At 37.7% G+C, this 16,195-nt stretch overlaps 2 protein-coding genes and 1 long non-coding RNA gene across 4 annotated transcripts; 2 read left to right on the forward strand and 1 right to left on the reverse strand.

Moving 5' to 3' along the window:
- Positions 1-2,517: 2,517 nt before the first annotated feature.
- Positions 2,518-9,345, reverse strand: LOC147871771 (uncharacterized). Its single transcript, XR_015538305.1, has 3 exons — positions 9,231-9,345; positions 4,003-5,843; positions 2,518-3,091 (listed from the first exon to the last, which is right to left on the reverse strand). It is a non-coding gene; the product is annotated as an uncharacterized LOC147871771 (long non-coding RNA).
- On the forward strand, positions 2,909-6,294 carry LOC147871772 (calcineurin-binding protein cabin-1-like). 2 transcript variants are annotated; one of them, XM_087360139.1, is made up of 5 exons: positions 2,909-3,099; positions 3,579-3,698; positions 4,057-4,222; positions 4,848-5,037; positions 5,591-6,294. In XM_087360139.1, the coding sequence occupies exons 1-5, from the start codon at positions 2,909-2,911 to the stop codon at positions 5,713-5,715; spliced, it is 792 nt and encodes a 263-aa protein (XP_087216265.1). In that variant the 3' UTR covers positions 5,716-6,294. The 2 variants fall into 2 exon arrangements, with proteins under 2 accessions (XP_087216265.1, XP_087216266.1); XM_087360140.1 differs by having other exon boundaries at positions 3,582-3,698; positions 5,591-5,726.
- Positions 9,346-10,509: 1,164 nt separating the features above from the next.
- LOC147871773 (protein argonaute-2-like) lies at positions 10,510-14,772 on the forward strand. The gene is made up of 5 exons (XM_087360135.1): positions 10,510-10,559; positions 10,985-11,081; positions 11,450-11,614; positions 13,100-13,116; positions 14,625-14,772. The coding sequence occupies exons 1-5, from the start codon at positions 10,510-10,512 to the stop codon at positions 14,770-14,772; spliced, it is 477 nt and encodes a 158-aa protein (XP_087216261.1).
- Positions 14,773-16,195: the final 1,423 nt, after the last annotated feature.

A 16,195-nucleotide genomic window follows, 5' to 3' on the forward strand; every position in this document is an offset into this window, starting at 1 on the left:
CCTCAGAATGTGTCCTATCTCTTCTTCTCGTAAGATTTTTCCATATTCTTCCTTCACCTATCCTCATTTTGTACTTTATCAGTTCACTTAATTTTCAACATCCTTCTATAGCACCACAGTTCAAATGCTTCAGGTGAATTTAAAAAAAAACTGTTTTCATTGCCATAATTCTTATTGGTTATTAAATATGTGTATATAGTGACTTTAAAAAATGTGTTGTGTATATTTTGGTGGTGACTGTACAAAATTCATGTTTTCTAGACAATATAAACAATATCAATACAAATACCTACCATACTACGCGGCGCAACAACCCAGAAGACGAATCTCCGTACTAGCTGCTGTGAAAACCTCAAATTCTACAATATCTGCTTGTGATTCACAGCTGTAAGTTGCTACGATAGGCATATGTAAAGTATTACAGTCAAAGCTATTTATTCCAAGTATTATCTTCATTTTGATATACTTTGGGCAATGTATTTCTCACGTGGATTATTTGTCAGCTTTCAGTTTATTTTTTGAGAGTGTTTTATTTATGTCTTGTGAGAGGTTGAGATATTGGTTGAGTCTTCGTTGTCGTGGTTTTGAACTTGTAAATGTGTGCCCATGTTCGATTCTTTATATCTCCTTATCATTGTTCATTTACATCCAGTGTACATAAGATGGGATCGCCAATGGGTGTAATGACACTAAGAGCCTCCCCTTTTAACTTCAGAAAGGGTGATACTGTTAAAATATCGTGTGAGGGTGTTATTTTCTTTCCATTTTACTTCACACTGCTAGTTTTAATATTATTGTGTTGTGTCTTATAGATTTTGGGGTACCTTAATGACAGATGTGACAACACAGGAACAGTTTTTCTACCAAACTGCAAGCACCACGATCATATCAACAAGGAAGAGGCAGAGAAATTGCTCGCAGCTCTGACAAGGTAAATATACATGAACATGCAACATCTGATGTGTGGGCTGTTGTTCTTGTGGCGACTAAATTCAGTTAAGCCTTGTTGGGCGATCAGCTGCGTCAGGTAGCCGTAACGAACCAGCATCTTAAGCAACTGTTAGTAAACATTAATTGTGTTAAATAAATGCGCTCCTAGAGCACAGCATTACTTGTTTTAATTTCATTAACTAATTCTTGCTAACAGTGCAGTGTGACAGAATGTTTATTAGAACTTTTTTGATTAATTTCGTGAGTAGAAAACAATTCTTATATTTATTGCATGTATTGAAGAATCACCTTGTATTTATTTGTGTATATGTTCTTTCAGAAACCAGAGGCTGTATGAAGTTCAACATCTCTATGATGTACAGAATTATGAAGAACTGGTAAAAATTCATCAGGAAACTTTTCACTACTCGCAACAAATGCAGCTTCCATCAGCTTTAAGCTGTAACGCCGCTTGTCCTGATCGGGCTACTCAGCTTGCTATGTTAATGGATGGTCTGTGGCAACTCAGGAGGTACCAGGTACTTGTACCTGTGCTCTTAATTTAGACTTTTCTTACTTGGAGATTGGTTGAGGATCCACTCAGACTTCAGGTGGAACAGCTGACCTTGTATTTCGATTACAGTATTTGTTCCTATAGAACAATTTTTTTTCTCACTTCAGTCTTCTTGTAATAGGCCTATGTGGTGAAGACCTGATTTAGTGAATATTTTTTCTGGTCCTGCCTGAAGCCAACTATAAGCATTAGTGGTTTCCCCATATCTTGGTGTGTGGGCTTACATAGAAAAATATGTATAAAGAGAATGCAAGTGGGCAAAAGAGTTTGGAATGCTGCGAGTCAAAAGACGCACTTCATGCTGATGAAATCTGCATCTTATTCGGCCTTCTTCCTTGGTAAACACTTCTGTTAGGGGAGGACCGTGCCGTAGCAGGAATATCGTCAACGAAGGGAAAGCTGCCGCGTGAAAATTAATGGGGAAATGTGCCAGGTCACGACGTTTGAAGAATATGGTGCCCGCTTATCGTTACAGTGGCAGTGCTAAATTGATAAGAGCTTAAAATGTTCAGAAAACACAGGTGTGTACTTCACACTTCAATTCAAGATAGCTTTTCAGTTTGTAATTTGGACAATGTGGAAACCGGCCATCTTCCGTCTGAGTAAATATGGCACTGGTGTGTGTGTGTGCTGTTCCATAGGACTGTTTCTACTGGGGAGAGGAGTGCTGTAATGAAGCACTACACAAATACTTAAATTCTGAAGACAAGGAACAGAGCAAGTGGGCTTCCACTGTTTAGAAACTCCTTTCTGGTCTGGAATCCTGTGTGAAGAAGGCTGGTCCGTCAGTTGGTAAGTGTTGATTGAAAAAGAGCATAACACAGTGGCATTGTGGGTTTGAAGTGCTGTCTGCTCGTAGGTGGCATTTCTTGTACATAAATATACGAGACTCATCTTATCTGAGCTTCCTTACAAAACTCTTCCGACAGAGTGCACCTGCATGGGAAGAAAGATGACGCACGCTTTGTGTTTATGTCGTATGTGATTAGTTGTTTTAGAAATTAATTTCATAGCACTGATTATGTTTTTATATTTAATTTTGTGGAAGGTGTCATTAATTGCTTGTGCAAGGTGTGCACAGTAAGTGTTGTGTACGAGGTATGAGATGGCCCTGACCAAGCAGCGCGTTATCATACCCTTGGCTTCATATCTCTTCTGGCACTTGGCTGGTCTTCAAATAAAGATCATTTATACGCGGTTATCAGTCTCTCGGCTCGTCAATTTCCGATCTTTATGGGACCCTAAGGATTATTTCAGTGTTTAAAAGAGGCTGCCACTGGTCCCAGTCCTGAGCCAGATGAACCCACTCTGTTTCCTTCAGTTTTACTTTGAAATTATCCTCCCTTCTATGCCTAGGTCTTGTGAGTGGTCTCTTTCCTTCAGATTTTCCAACCAAAATGTTGTATGAAGTGCTTTTCTTCCTCACGCATACCATGTGGTGTTGCAGTCGATAATATTCCAAATGGCAGATTGGCCCGCCTGGTCCAAAATTTGACCCACATAGTGTGTCACCAACTGGATGCCCCAGAAACAGCTGTGGAGATGCCAGTAGAATCTATCTGTCCGTGGATTCTGCTCCAACAGATCCTGCAACAGTGAGTATTGCACGGAGCGTCTTTCTTTATGTAATAAATTTTGAACTTTAGCATCTAAATTTCTTGGACAAAGGTTCCATACTGATATGTTACATATTGCATTTGCTGGAGCCTCAATCACTCATGAATATTCCAGTTGGAATGCTGCCCTGTGTTTCAGAACTTATTATTGTCTGGCTCGGCATAAAACCTATGGAAGTTATGTAACAATCACGCTCGCTATCTTTCCCTAAGAGCAGTGAGAATTTCATAACTGTTTTTAATTACCACCTGAAGCAAGTCGTATTATTCAGCCCCTTGAAGAAAAGTTTTCTTTAAACATCAAAAGCCTTTAGAAACAATCTAAACAGAAGAAGTTGACAAATGGTCTGTCACTTCTCATTATGTTTCTGTACTTATTTTGCATGAAACCAACTGACTGTGTAAACTGTGGTTTTACTGTCTGCTGCTGACACGTGACAAGCGTTTTCTTGTGGCAGGAGGAAGGAGGAGGGAGGGAAGTCGTCTTCTGGCTCGGACGAGGAGCAGGAGATTCATGAAAGTGAGGATTTGCCGGGCCACATCTCGGTTCTCTTTACTGCCCATGACTTTCTTGGGAGGTAAGATGTCGGCCCTAAGCGAGACCCAGTGGTAATTCCTGAACTGCTGTGTCAGTGGTGGAGATTGATAAAATCTTGAAATGAACAAATTCCAGAACTGATCTTTTCATTATGTTTCCTTGAATCCTTGTTTGTTTCCTTATAAATTTGATCAATGTAATGCAATCCGTAACACTGATCGGGGAAAAGAGCAGCGATGTGAATGCGGTTGAGCGTAATACATTTACACGGGTGGCGTAAAGAGTAAAATTTTACTTGAAATAAAATAAAGCATTTGTTGTTTTAGTCCCGGAGCAGTTTTTACCATTCTTTGTTGTAATGGACTTCTGCTGCGTGTAACTTCCTTCTTGTCGTGCAGGAGGTCTTGGTGCTGCGGCAGTGAAGGGGCACTCCTCTTACACACGTTGGATGTGGTAATTCCAAGGCTGAGAGATGAGAAGTTAGCTTCTGTTAGGGACAGACAAAGTCAAGGCCTGGAACAGGTGTTCTTTTGCTTGTATGCACATCCGAATAAGAAAACCAAGGTAAAATGTTTTCTCTAACAGATTCAACTACTTGCGATAATTTTGTTGGTTCTGTTTATCAGCTCATCAAGGCCGTGTTTTAGTCACGTGTCTCTTTCGTTGACTGGATTGTTCACTGTATAGTTTATTCATTTTTGTTTATTTGCATCGTCCAGAATTATGTTCAGAGTAGATTCATCATGTGATTTTAGGTGTCAGGACACTGAACCTACAGTGCACTTGCAGCTCCCTGCACAGTACAGAACAAGGAACAGTCCATTGCGTAGAACAGCCACTTGCATGAGTGAAGAAAGAACTCTGATAGTCACTTGTTTATAAAGTCACCAGGGAAAGGTACCTACTAACCTAACGTAATTAGGATACGACAGATATTAGAACTGTGTTTGAATCATGAAAAAGTTTGTACTCTCAAAGACTAGACCAGCAAACGAAAGACAGAAGTAAGACAAAAAAAAACAGCATACGCAGTAAATGTGAAACATGACTGTCGGAAGTAACGTTCTTATAAAGAATCCATTATTATCACAGACGTTTAGGGAATCAAAAATACAAGCTGTATCATACTTAACTTCATCATAAATGTTTTTTTCAAAACTGAGGTCCTAAGGCATTCTTCTCCCAACAGGCGCGCTACCTTCAGGACCACGGAGTCCCTCAAGTCCCCTTGACTTGGGTGCGGGGCATGCAGTTATATCAGTTCTACCTGCCTGATGAACTGACAGAATTTGATTCCTACCGTGTCACTAGCATCACAGCTGATGTTGAATGTCTGCTGAAAAGGATTGCCTCTCTGATACCTCCTCATTATAATCCAGGTGATATATTTACTATTACTCTGATTTTTAAAAAGAAAAGCAATTTTGTAGGACAATATCTGCTGTCTGTGATAGCCACTTCAATGACGTGGTTGACTTCGTGAAATGCAGAAGGAACATCTTCATGTTGGGTCGTACTGTAAGGCCATATTCGAAGGATTTTAAGGCAGACTGTAAACGGAACTCCAGTTTGCCTCCGGCCGTCTTCACCATCTGAGAACGATCAGCGTGCGCAGCCCCCTGCTGCGTCTTTACATATTTCACAAATGGTCCCGAACCCACGGCGACACTCAAAGTGTCTCGGATCGGGATACCGTCTGTTCGCCATACAATATCGCAGCATCTGCAGAATTCTGTGCCCACATCTGCCAAGAGCTGGCTAGCCCACCGTGCATGGTATTCCATTCTGACACTTCGGTACCGGTAACAGCTGTTAGTCGTAACAGCGACCACACGCAAGGGGCTCCACAATGTTGACGTACCTGCTTCTGCCCCATCTATATCGGCTACTGCGAGCACGTACAGAACTGATATGAATTTGTGTTGCTTTCAGCACATCTGGTGGAAAAAGTGATGGCATATATCGATGGGACGAGCCCGTCTTTTCCCGTGTTGGGAGATGCTCGTAGTCAGTTGCCTCGCTCCATGTCAGCGATCTTCTACCTCTTGGCTGACTAGTATTTCAAAGTTAATGAATGGGTAAGTAGTTGATAAGATATGTGAATTGTGCTTCCTTTAATCTTAATTTCTTTGGATTCTCTTTTTGAATATTCTACCTTCCTTAATGCCCTCGCTTCACTTCTGTACTGTAACACCAAGACAGACATTTCATTACAAAACTTTGTTAGCATTTCTTCCTTGATTTTGTCTTCAGTGTCCTTGTAAGTATGAAGCTAGTAATTTAGTCCTGTCAGTAACTGTTTCAGGTCGTGTGGGGTAATTCCTGTAAAACCCATATCTTACTTTTCTGTACTGAAATTTTAAAGTTGTGCCATGCACATGAAATGTTCAACTCGAACACGAACCTTTGAAGTTCCTCTCCAGAATTATTAATGGACATACATAAGTGTTTGTGGAAGAGTCCTTAGTGTTATGGGTGCAAATATCTGAATGATTTTGACACCGATTATTGCCGTGCAGTGTGGAAACAGTGAACACAAGTATATATTTATTTTCACAGTCTATACACAAACGTTGTAATTAAATGATGTTGTTAAAATTATATAATATTAAAACATTATGTAGTATAAAATATTATATTTTGGCGCTTTTTATCGTAAATACGATTTTACATTATTTAGCGCTTTTTTACGACATGTTTCGAATTTACAAGAAATAACCCAAAGGAAGCAAACAAAATTTCAATGGTTGCAGAACCCAAACAAAACAAATGCGGATAATCTATGTAACGTGAGACGTGAGGCTAGTAGAACCTTTAGGACTAAGAAAAGGGAATACCTGAAGGGCAAAATTGCTGAACTTGAGACAAATAATAAGGAAAAAAACATCAGAGACCTGTACAGAGGCATTAATAACTTTAAGAAAGGATATCAACCCCAGACCTATTTGGTAAAGGATGAAGGTGGCAGTTTGCTTGCAGATCCAATAAAAATTGTGAATAGGTGGAAAAATTTCTTTAGCGAGCTCTTAAATGTTCATGAGACTGGTGATATTAGACAGATTAAAATGCATACAGCTGAACTGTTGGTGCCAGAACCTAGCTTAGATGAAGTGGAACTAGCCATTGGGAAGTTGAAAAGTTATAAATCTCCAGGAATTGATCAGATTCCAGCAGAATTAATTAAAGCAGGTGGCAAAGGGTTGCATATGAGGATCCATAAGCTTATTCAGTTAATTTGGGATAAGCAAGAGATGCCACAACAGTGGAAGGAATCCATAATTATTCCTGTTCATAAGAAGGGGGACAAGACTGAGTGTGGTAATTACCGAGGAATATCGCTGCTATCAACCTCATACAAAATTCTATCAAACATTCTTTTGGCAAGATTAATTCCATGTGCGAATGAAATTATTGGGGATCATCAGTGTGGGTTCAGACGAAACAGATCAACGATTGATCAGATCTTTTGCATTCGTCAGATACTAGAGAAAAAATGGGAGTTCGGTGGGACCGTACATCAGTTATTTATAGATTTCAAAAAAGCCTATGACTCTGTGAAGAGAGAAGTGCTATATAATATTCTTATTGAATTTGGTATACCAAAGAAGCTAGTGAGTCTAATAAAAATGTGCTTAAATGAAACCTGTAGCAAAATTCGAGTAGGTAATTATGTATCTGAGTCATTTTCCATCAAGAACGGTCTGAAACAAGGAGATGCTTTATCTCCATTGCTCTTTAACTTTGCGTCAGAATTTGCCATCAGGAAGGTCCAAGGTAGGCAGGAGGGTTTGCAATTGAATGGGACACATCAGCTGTTGGCATTTGCTGATGATGTTAATTTATTGGGGGACGATATAAATACAATAATACAAGCAATTTTGGTGACCATGAGACTAAATTCCGGAAATGCTTGCTACTTCTCAGTTCAAAATATTTTGTCTTCCCGTCTGATTTCTAAGAACCTGAAAATTAAAGTATACAAAACAATAATCTTGCCTGTTGTTTTGTATGGGTGCGAAACATGGTCTCTCACTCAGAGGGAGGAACACAGATTGCAGGTGTTTGAGAATCGGGTATTGAGGAGGATATTTGGGCCTAAGAGGGAAGACGATGGGGCGTGGAGAAAACTGCACAATGACGAGCTTAAAAATCTGTACTCCTCCCCCAGTATTGTCAGGGTGATTAAGTCGAGAAGATTGAGATGGGCCGGGCATGTAGCGCGAATGGATGGGACAAGAGGTGTGCACCGGGTACTGGTTGGGAAACTTGAAGGGAAGAGACCGCTGGGGAGACCTAGACGTAGATGGGAGGATAATCTCAGGCGGGATCTATGGGAGATAGGAGTTGAAGGAGACTGGATTTTGTTGGCCCAGGACAGGGTCCGGTGGAGGGCTTTGGTTAGTTCGGTGATGAACCTTCGGGTTCGGTAAGCCATCTAGTTAGTTAGTTAGTAGTATCTTCTTTGGAACCCATTAAGCATGTGGTCTACCCCAGCAGAAGCATAGAAACAATGGTAAGAGTTTGGCCCCCATTCCGTTGAAATGTTGGAAATCGTTGAGGACGCTGAAACGAAACCTGAGGAGTCTGCACCAGAGACTGATTCTGAGTCACCTGTTAAATCAACTAATGTCCAAGGAGACACAAGGAAGATGTTGCATGATGTTCAGGGAGATGCTACTTTGACAATTATCTCTAACAAAAAAATTGCTAGATTATCACTGGAAAATGTTGAGCAACCACGATCTCAACGATTATCAGATGAAGAAATTATCAGGGTGAGTGCAGTTGCTAGTAGTGATCCAACTGCATGTCTCCGTCTAATTCAGCTTCAAGCAGAATCAGTTGATAAATTGAATGATTCCCCACGTAAAGTGTCCAATCCTGGTTACTGTGTGAAAATGCATGCAACCTCAAGTGATAACCTACTTTCACTCTGCCTTCAGATGATGGACAGAATCAACAAAACAGAAGAGATCACTGTAACTGCATGGCGTCATTCTGAATATGTAATTCTAGATCCAACTAACAGACAGATTTCACATGCTGACAGCGGTTTGAAAATAGTGGGTAGATCTTCACAGTTTGCTGTTATAGAAGTTGGACAAAGATCTGAACATAACACATCTACTGATCTAAAAGAATTAATTCTTAAAAAGGAAATTGAAGTGTCTAAAACATACGAAATATTTGGCAACTTTAGTGACCCAAATCCTTCATGTAACACTGCTGCAGTAGAGTTAAGAGATGACTGCAAGAGTTTCTATGGGAATGACAAAGAGACTGATGATGGTGAACCTCCTCTTGAACTGAATGACAGTTCAAGCTCAGATGATGAAAGTCCATCTCTTGGTCACAGTGTGTCTGAAAATATTTTATTTACTTTTGGTTTTGATGAATGAGAATTTAAATAAACATTCAGTTTATTGATTATAGTATATAAAGTTTATTCTGTAGTTATTCTTTAATATTATATAGAGGTTTTAACATGATCCACTGTGGATGAGCAGATGTTGTTTTCAGATTACCCTGAAAACTGAATGATTTGTTACATCACAGGAATATAGCCTTTCACCACTGTGCGTACGCTGATGGGTCTTCAGGTTATGCTGATCGATGAATGACTTGTTACACAAATCGCAGGAATATGGCCGCTGGCCATCATGTAATGTGTTCTCTTCTTTTGCAGGACTGTAGCAAACAAATCGAAAGTCTTCAAAGCCTAGAAAATTTTATTCCATTGTGTGCTGATCATGCATTCGCGTTCACTGGGCGTTGACTGTGACGTCACAACATGGCGGATATGTTTCGTCAGCTTTAGTGAGTTGTTACAGAACAAGGACTGTATTAGTACAACTGTGAACTGAAGTGAGCCATATCTTGAAGTGCCAGTATTTATTACATCCAACAACCAATCAGATTTCTATTTAGTCACTGCAACAGTATCAGTGCCCGTTGAAAATAAATAATTCTGAATCTTTATTACGCAGTTTTCTGGTCTCAGTCGTCACTTTATCTCTCTTAGGTCAAGTTATTCGGGTTCTGAACTTCATTTTGAAACATTCCTAAGAACTAAATCAGTTTTTACGATGTTTTGAAGATATGTTGCATGTGAAAATGTGTGTGCTATAATAGCAATACATTTGAATCCAACAAATACTGAACTTTTCTGCCTTCAAAGACTTTGGACATCCATGGATATTTGTGTAGCTAGCAGCAAAAATGAATTTCTTCTTGGCTTTTACCTGTTGTCTATCTTGTTTAGGTCAGTTTGAATAATATTAAAACTTTTAATGACTTTCATGTAATAAAGACCTTTTGCTACTCTGATAACTCAGAATAATATGATGTTAATTTTCTCACATTAATTTGTATGTTGTTAATACGTAGGAGGCTAAATGTTATGTTTTGTATTTATACAATTTGGTAGAATCAATGCATTGCTTATATACTTACAGGTAGATTTTGATTAAAGTTTGTTATTGTCAACATTGTCAGTGTTGGTAAAATTCATTACAATTTTAGGAGCTAGCCAAGACTTTGGGGACCAAACGTAATGTTGCTGCATTTAAGAGTACATTGCAATCAGGTCTTTTCTCATTGTGATTATGAATTAATGACTGCTGCCTCCATTATAGCATTATTTGTTGCATTTGTAACCACACTTGGAGGATACAATCAGGATCTTTGGTTAGTGTATGAACTGTAGTGATCTGATAAGAACAGTTCAATTATTTAATAAAACTATTAATGATAAACTGTTTGCACAGCTTTATTCAGTCAGACTTTCATGACATTTTTCTGTTTTGACATGTTTCTACTATACCAGGTGATCTTAAGGCAGTAAATACTAAATGTATGATAATTCTTACAACAAAGATAGGATTGACCTGTTCATTTACAGGTTTGGGTCCATTGCATGAGCTTTATATAAACTATGTTTATTTGTCATAAGAGATATTTTGTTTTGAGGTTATGTACATTGTTTTGTATAACAATAAATATTCAAATTATATAAGTTGAAATGTAAACTTATGGTATGTAACATCTAGCTTTCTTGAAGTTAATGACATTTCCAGGTACTAGCATTGTTAAGACTCAAGTAGTTTGGTCTGTAATGTCAAAAAATCTTGCTGTTAAAATGTTATTGCACAGTGTAGAAGACTAGGTTGCTTCTATTATAAACATGTATGTTATGCAGATTGTGTATGTTGTATTGAATTTTTATGCTTATAAATATATCATGTTTCTGTATGTTTCTAGTTTTGTTAGAACTGCTGTTGAAACTGTATAACATTTTGTGTAATTATACATAATTCCTTATTTCAGACGTGCAAAGGAAGAATTCAGGCGGAAAAATTTTCCTGATCGATATCCAGCTTTTAATGGGAGGAAAAACTTGTACAGTACTCGAGAGCTGCCAGAGGTATGTTTGGTTTAATTTAACAAGTGTAAGCTGTTGCTGCTGGTAATGTTGATGTGGATGTAAAGACATACAACTTGTGATGGAGGCAGTACGTTCCTTTGAAACATTGATCATCTTGTACCAGACTACACAGTGCAACATCCCAGATGACAGCCATCTTCATACTTATCGTTGTGAAAGTCTCAAGTTTTGCCATGTCAGAGTTAATTTAAAAAGTTAGTTTCCCTTTGTATCACTGTAACTTTGTCTTCCAGTGTATGTGTTGTAAAATTTATAAGTGTTCAGTTCTGAACATTATGGTACATACAGCTATTGAAAGTGATACTGTGATACTCTGTAGCAAAGAACTAAAGTGTTTTTTTCTTCAGAAAACTGAAAGTCTCATGGTGCATGATGATGAATCTGTTAGGGTTAAAGAGTGTGAGATTACCATCAAATACACACCCCAAGTTGATTTTGGATCCCTCTCTACATGCATGAGCAGTGAACGTACACTGGAAATCCCACAGAAATGTATTCAGGCTGTAGATATTGTAATTCAAATCTAAAACTTCTTGACGATGGTGAAGAGTCAATTGAATAAAAATTTACTTGGATATTATCCATCGTCTAGTAAATATAAAACGTAAAACAACGTTTCGGAGATGGGACTCTATCTCCGTCTTCAGGTTCCTACACAGTTGGGCCCACTAGATAGAGCTAATCCCTATCTCCGGACAAAGTAAAAAAGTAAAAGTCCCGGAATAAAAAGGCATTAACACACCATCCATCCGTGGGACGTAAAAGAATAGAAGTAGAAATCAAAATTCATTGAACACGATAAAAAAAACTCACAAAAGGTGGGAATAAATACACATGAATATTACTTCGAAACTCGATGCCCAACTTGGATTTCTTCAGAGATGACAGGTATCCAAATAGGAGCCAGAGTATTATTAACAGAACCCAATACCATCTACAGAAAATACAAGGAGGCGGCACACATGGCACTACTCGCCAATCCTATCAGCCAGCCTAGTTTGGATTTATCTCCTATTTGGATACCTGTCATCTCTGAAGAAATCCAAGTTGGGCATTGAGTTTCAAGTTAATATTCTTGTGTATTTATTCCCACCTTTTGTGAGTTTTTGTTTTTTGGCTTTATCGTGTTCAATGAATTTTGATTTCTACTTCTATTCTTTTACGTCCCACGGATGGATGGTGTGTTAATGCCTTTTTATTCCGGGACTTTCACTTTTTTACTTTGTCCGGAGATAGGGATTAGCTCTATCTAGTGGGCCCAACTGTGTAGGAACCTGAAGACGGAGATAGAGTCCCATGTCCGAAACGTCGTTTTACGTTTTATATTTACTAGACGATGGATAATATCCAAGTAAATTTTTATTCAGTTGTATATATTGTGCTGTGCAATGCACCATCTTTTCATGGGTACGTAGTTAATTAGCTATTTTGTGACTCTTGGTGTACCAGAAACATCTGATTGGTCTGTAAGGTATTCATCAATACTGTGTCAGTTACAGAGATTGTGTAGTGTCAAATGAAGTGGGTAGATAATGAAATGAAAGTATGTAAAGTCTTGAAAGATGTCTACTTCAAGATTCTCACTGGTGTTGCCTGCAGGGACCAAGGAAGACCTAGAAAGCACTGAATCATGGTAACCAGAAAACCTGGCTGAGATTTGATCATGATCTTGAGGAGGATTGTGACATGATAATTGTTCGTTAATTTTTAAACTTAAAAATAATTATGAATGTTGATTAAAATGGATATGAGTATTGTAAAAACTCTGCATGTATTTAGATGTTATTGGCAGAGAGATTTTTTGGTTTAAGGGTTAATCTACTGGATGATAAAACTGGACTTTTTCATCCCAAATTTTTATGGCATTTTTAAATAATAGTCTGTGATATAAAATTGAAATTGATTCTGTCCAAAGTATTTTTACTGTGATCAGTACATTTTTTATGAATTAGCGACGAGTTGTTAATTTTTAACTTACAACAGTGCTGTTTGTGCAGGGTCGGATGGGTCTTTGGTAGGTATGTTTGGGTGAAAAGGGGTTACTGGTGAGATCTCTTTTCCTGTCAGGGTTAACATGGATGATCACCAGCTGGATTGTAGACAATTGCTGTGAAGTGGTGAGGTTGCAGGAGTGTCAAGTTTTGCCACAGTTGTTAACACTGGTATATACTATATAGTATATGGTTTATTAATGTTGATGAAGATGATTCTCGTACGTACAACACAATGTTTATCAGAAAGAACACAGGCAGCTTTACGAAGAGAATGAATCCACTCTAATTTCTCGGATTGCTGCCAACTAGGCCACTTTGCAACTCCGTTATTCCCAAGTGTTTGGGACTGTTTCTACAAGTTGCCACTTCCCTACCCTCTTTTTACTGAAAGATTCCGGGAAAATAACTGCTCAGTACTTGGGTTTTTCAAAGGAGTAGCAGGTATATGCATGTGGATACCTGCGTTTTACAGCTTAGTTGTGTGTGCTTGCGCCCTGGGCTTGAACTCTGGGGTCCATGGCATACACATTGGCTAGACCAGTTATAAACTGTTTTATCTCTCCAAATCTTATGTGACTATATATTATTAGAATTCTGAAAGGAGATTCCCTTTTTTGAAGTGTATTTGCAAACTGCTAATTTTTCTGTTTATTTGTTCCTTGCTTCAGCTATATGTCAGTTTTATCTTGGAGTATAATTTTGTTTGAATTTAGTTTTAGCATATAAGTGTAAGGCTTAAATTTATGTTCTAAAATTTAGCTCTGCTTTTTCGGATGTCAAACTAGAAACAAGAATTGCACGAAGTACCAGAAATCAGCTTATTATTGGCGTGTCATTAATATTTTTCTTTCATTTTCTCAACAAGGTACTTAAAAATAGGGCCTTAGTGCTTCCTATTAATCATCTACAATTCATGATGTGATCGCAGTATAATTCTGTAAATTGTGCGGTAGTCGTGAAGTGCAGGAGTATGAGAAATAAATAAATCCATTAGAGTTTGAAGTGAGTTCATAATGAGTCTTTAGCCTGGTTTCTTACTAAGTTATTTGCGGTTTTCCTGAGTTTCTCCACCAAAATTCTGATATAATGCATTAAAATATGCCAGAACTACTACTTCCAAATTTCCTTAATTCTTTCACTGAACGCTGTCTAACATGTGCAGTTCATGAGGCATTTAGCATGAAGATAATTCTGTGTTTCACTTTGAAAGTAGAATGCTGTCTTTTCGTTATGGAGGCTTGGTCTGCATGGGATTTATGGTGGATAAAGTGTTACTGGAGTTGGTTTTTTCTGAGTTCTTTTGTCGTATCCTGTCAGTTATTGATTAAACAGTGTTCCATAATATCAGTGCAGTGTGTGACTATGCAGGATATTATCAGTCTCATACCTGTTGGGACTTCAGCCCTGAAGTTTACTTTAGTGATGATTTTATTGCATGTCACTGTTTTGTTGAGGTGCATGAAGAATTTAATTTGAGACTGTTTTTCTGTGTTTGATAAGATAATGGTATTAATGTTTATTTTGTTAGGTTTGTGCAAGTTGGACGCTCATTCTATACTCCTCCAAGCGGTAGTATTTTGAAACTGGGTGATGGACTAGAAATGTGGTATGGAGTGTTCCAAAGTGCCACTTTGGGCTGGAAGCCATTTGTGAACATTGATGGTCAGTATATTTAATGGTTGGTAATACTTGGTACTTAATACAGGGGCTTGTCTTAGTGTTAGCATTACCCTCTATATTTTTAGGTACCTTGTTTAGTTGGACAACATTCCTCAAACCCCTGAAATATTTATTGCAGATATTGTCAGTAGGCATATTTGAAAGTTAAATGTCAACTATAATCAGAATCACATGTGCACCAAAATACATAACCAGGTACTGAAAAAGACACTTTTCTGTTTGCCTCAGATGAGGTGTGCCAAGATTTATGGTAATGGATTTTGTTAATGGGTCATGTGTACTACGGGCCGCTGAACATTCTCTGGGAAACAAAATACATCAGGCATTGAAAACAGAATATATATGAGGTTTTTATGAAAAACGAGCAATATTTTTTCCATTCTTATCAATTATTGGTATTTGTTCTCTTTTTCATTTTTGTTTGTTATTGTGAGACCATTTTATTTCATAAAAGTTAATTGTGAAAAAGTTCTATCACTTTATTTTTAAATAATCCAGGCCATAAATTTGTTTCCAATGCTGAAATTCATTATCCAGAAGACGGAAATCTTCATACTCACCACTGTGAAAACCTCAAATCATTCTCATTATCATTAGTTTGTACAATTGCTTTAAAATAATTTGTCACCAAAGGGGTTAAGCAGAAATAAGGCATTTTTTTATCAAAAGCTTTGGGCTGGTGGTCCAGATTTCAGCTCTGAATACGGAACTTGGCATGATTTTTTAATTACATTACAGGTTTTCTGCGTAATGTTGTAAATTATTTTTCCTTGTATTGAATTAAAATTATATCATATTGAAAAAAGATTTGAAATAAAAGTTGTAGATGTGTATGGGATATATGTATTACTTGTGTAATACTCATTTTGAGAAGATTGATAAAGTTTGCAGAGTTGTGTAAAATAAAATAATTTATAGTCACGTACATTTTTAAAAATGGGCCATCTGGTATGTAGAACCCTTCAGTGGAACTGTGAAATCAGTTGAAGAGTATGAATACTGAAGTATGACTGTGAGTTGAACTACAATCAGAAGGAGGATTTCAAGAGCTATATCAGTGGTAAGGTTGAGAATAGTTACTGAAACACTGCATTATCCCTTTTAGTACCGAGCCAGTACATGGAACTCTGCCATAAGACTGCGAAGCCATTTTGTTTGAAAAGGAAGACCTGTAGTTAAGAGATATATTTTTCTTTGGAAATGTAGTTTAAACTTTCAAGAGAACTGTGTTCGTATATGAGCTGTTAAAAGCAAGTAAAACTTTCGTTTTGCAAAATACATTTTCAAATTAACATTGAATTTTCACATATAAAATAATGTTCTTCAAAGATGAAAAAGTTATGAACACAATTAATACAAGTTGGTAGGAAACCACAACAAATTCATTGTCAGCATTGTTATTCACAGCAAAAGCATTAC

This window comes from Zootermopsis nevadensis, unplaced genomic scaffold, assembly GCF_977971745.1.
Source record: "Zootermopsis nevadensis isolate Lab colony 2312 unplaced genomic scaffold, Znev_1.0 Znev_ptg000039l, whole genome shotgun sequence".
NCBI classification, from domain to species: Eukaryota; Metazoa; Arthropoda; class Insecta; order Blattodea; family Termopsidae; genus Zootermopsis; species Zootermopsis nevadensis.

Bases quoted from the DNA above. Each gene is read 5' to 3' on its own strand.
- LOC147871773 (XM_087360135.1), top strand. From the start codon at position 10,510: ATGTATGATAATTCTTACAACAAAGATAGGATTGACCTGTTCATTTAC. The intron at 10,560-10,984 runs GTTTGGGTCCAT...TCCTTATTTCAG, and splicing joins ATTGACCTGTTCATTTACAG to ACGTGCAAAGGAAGAATTCA. The intron at 11,082-11,449 runs GTATGTTTGGTT...TTTTTTCTTCAG, and splicing joins GTACTCGAGAGCTGCCAGAG to AAAACTGAAAGTCTCATGGT.
- LOC147871772 (XM_087360139.1), top strand. From the start codon at position 2,909: ATGAAGTGCTTTTCTTCCTCACGCATACCATGTGGTGTTGCAGTCGAT. The intron at 4,223-4,847 runs GTAAAATGTTTT...TTCTCCCAACAG, and splicing joins ATCCGAATAAGAAAACCAAG to GCGCGCTACCTTCAGGACCA. The intron at 5,038-5,590 runs GTGATATATTTA...TGTTGCTTTCAG, and splicing joins ACCTCCTCATTATAATCCAG to CACATCTGGTGGAAAAAGTG.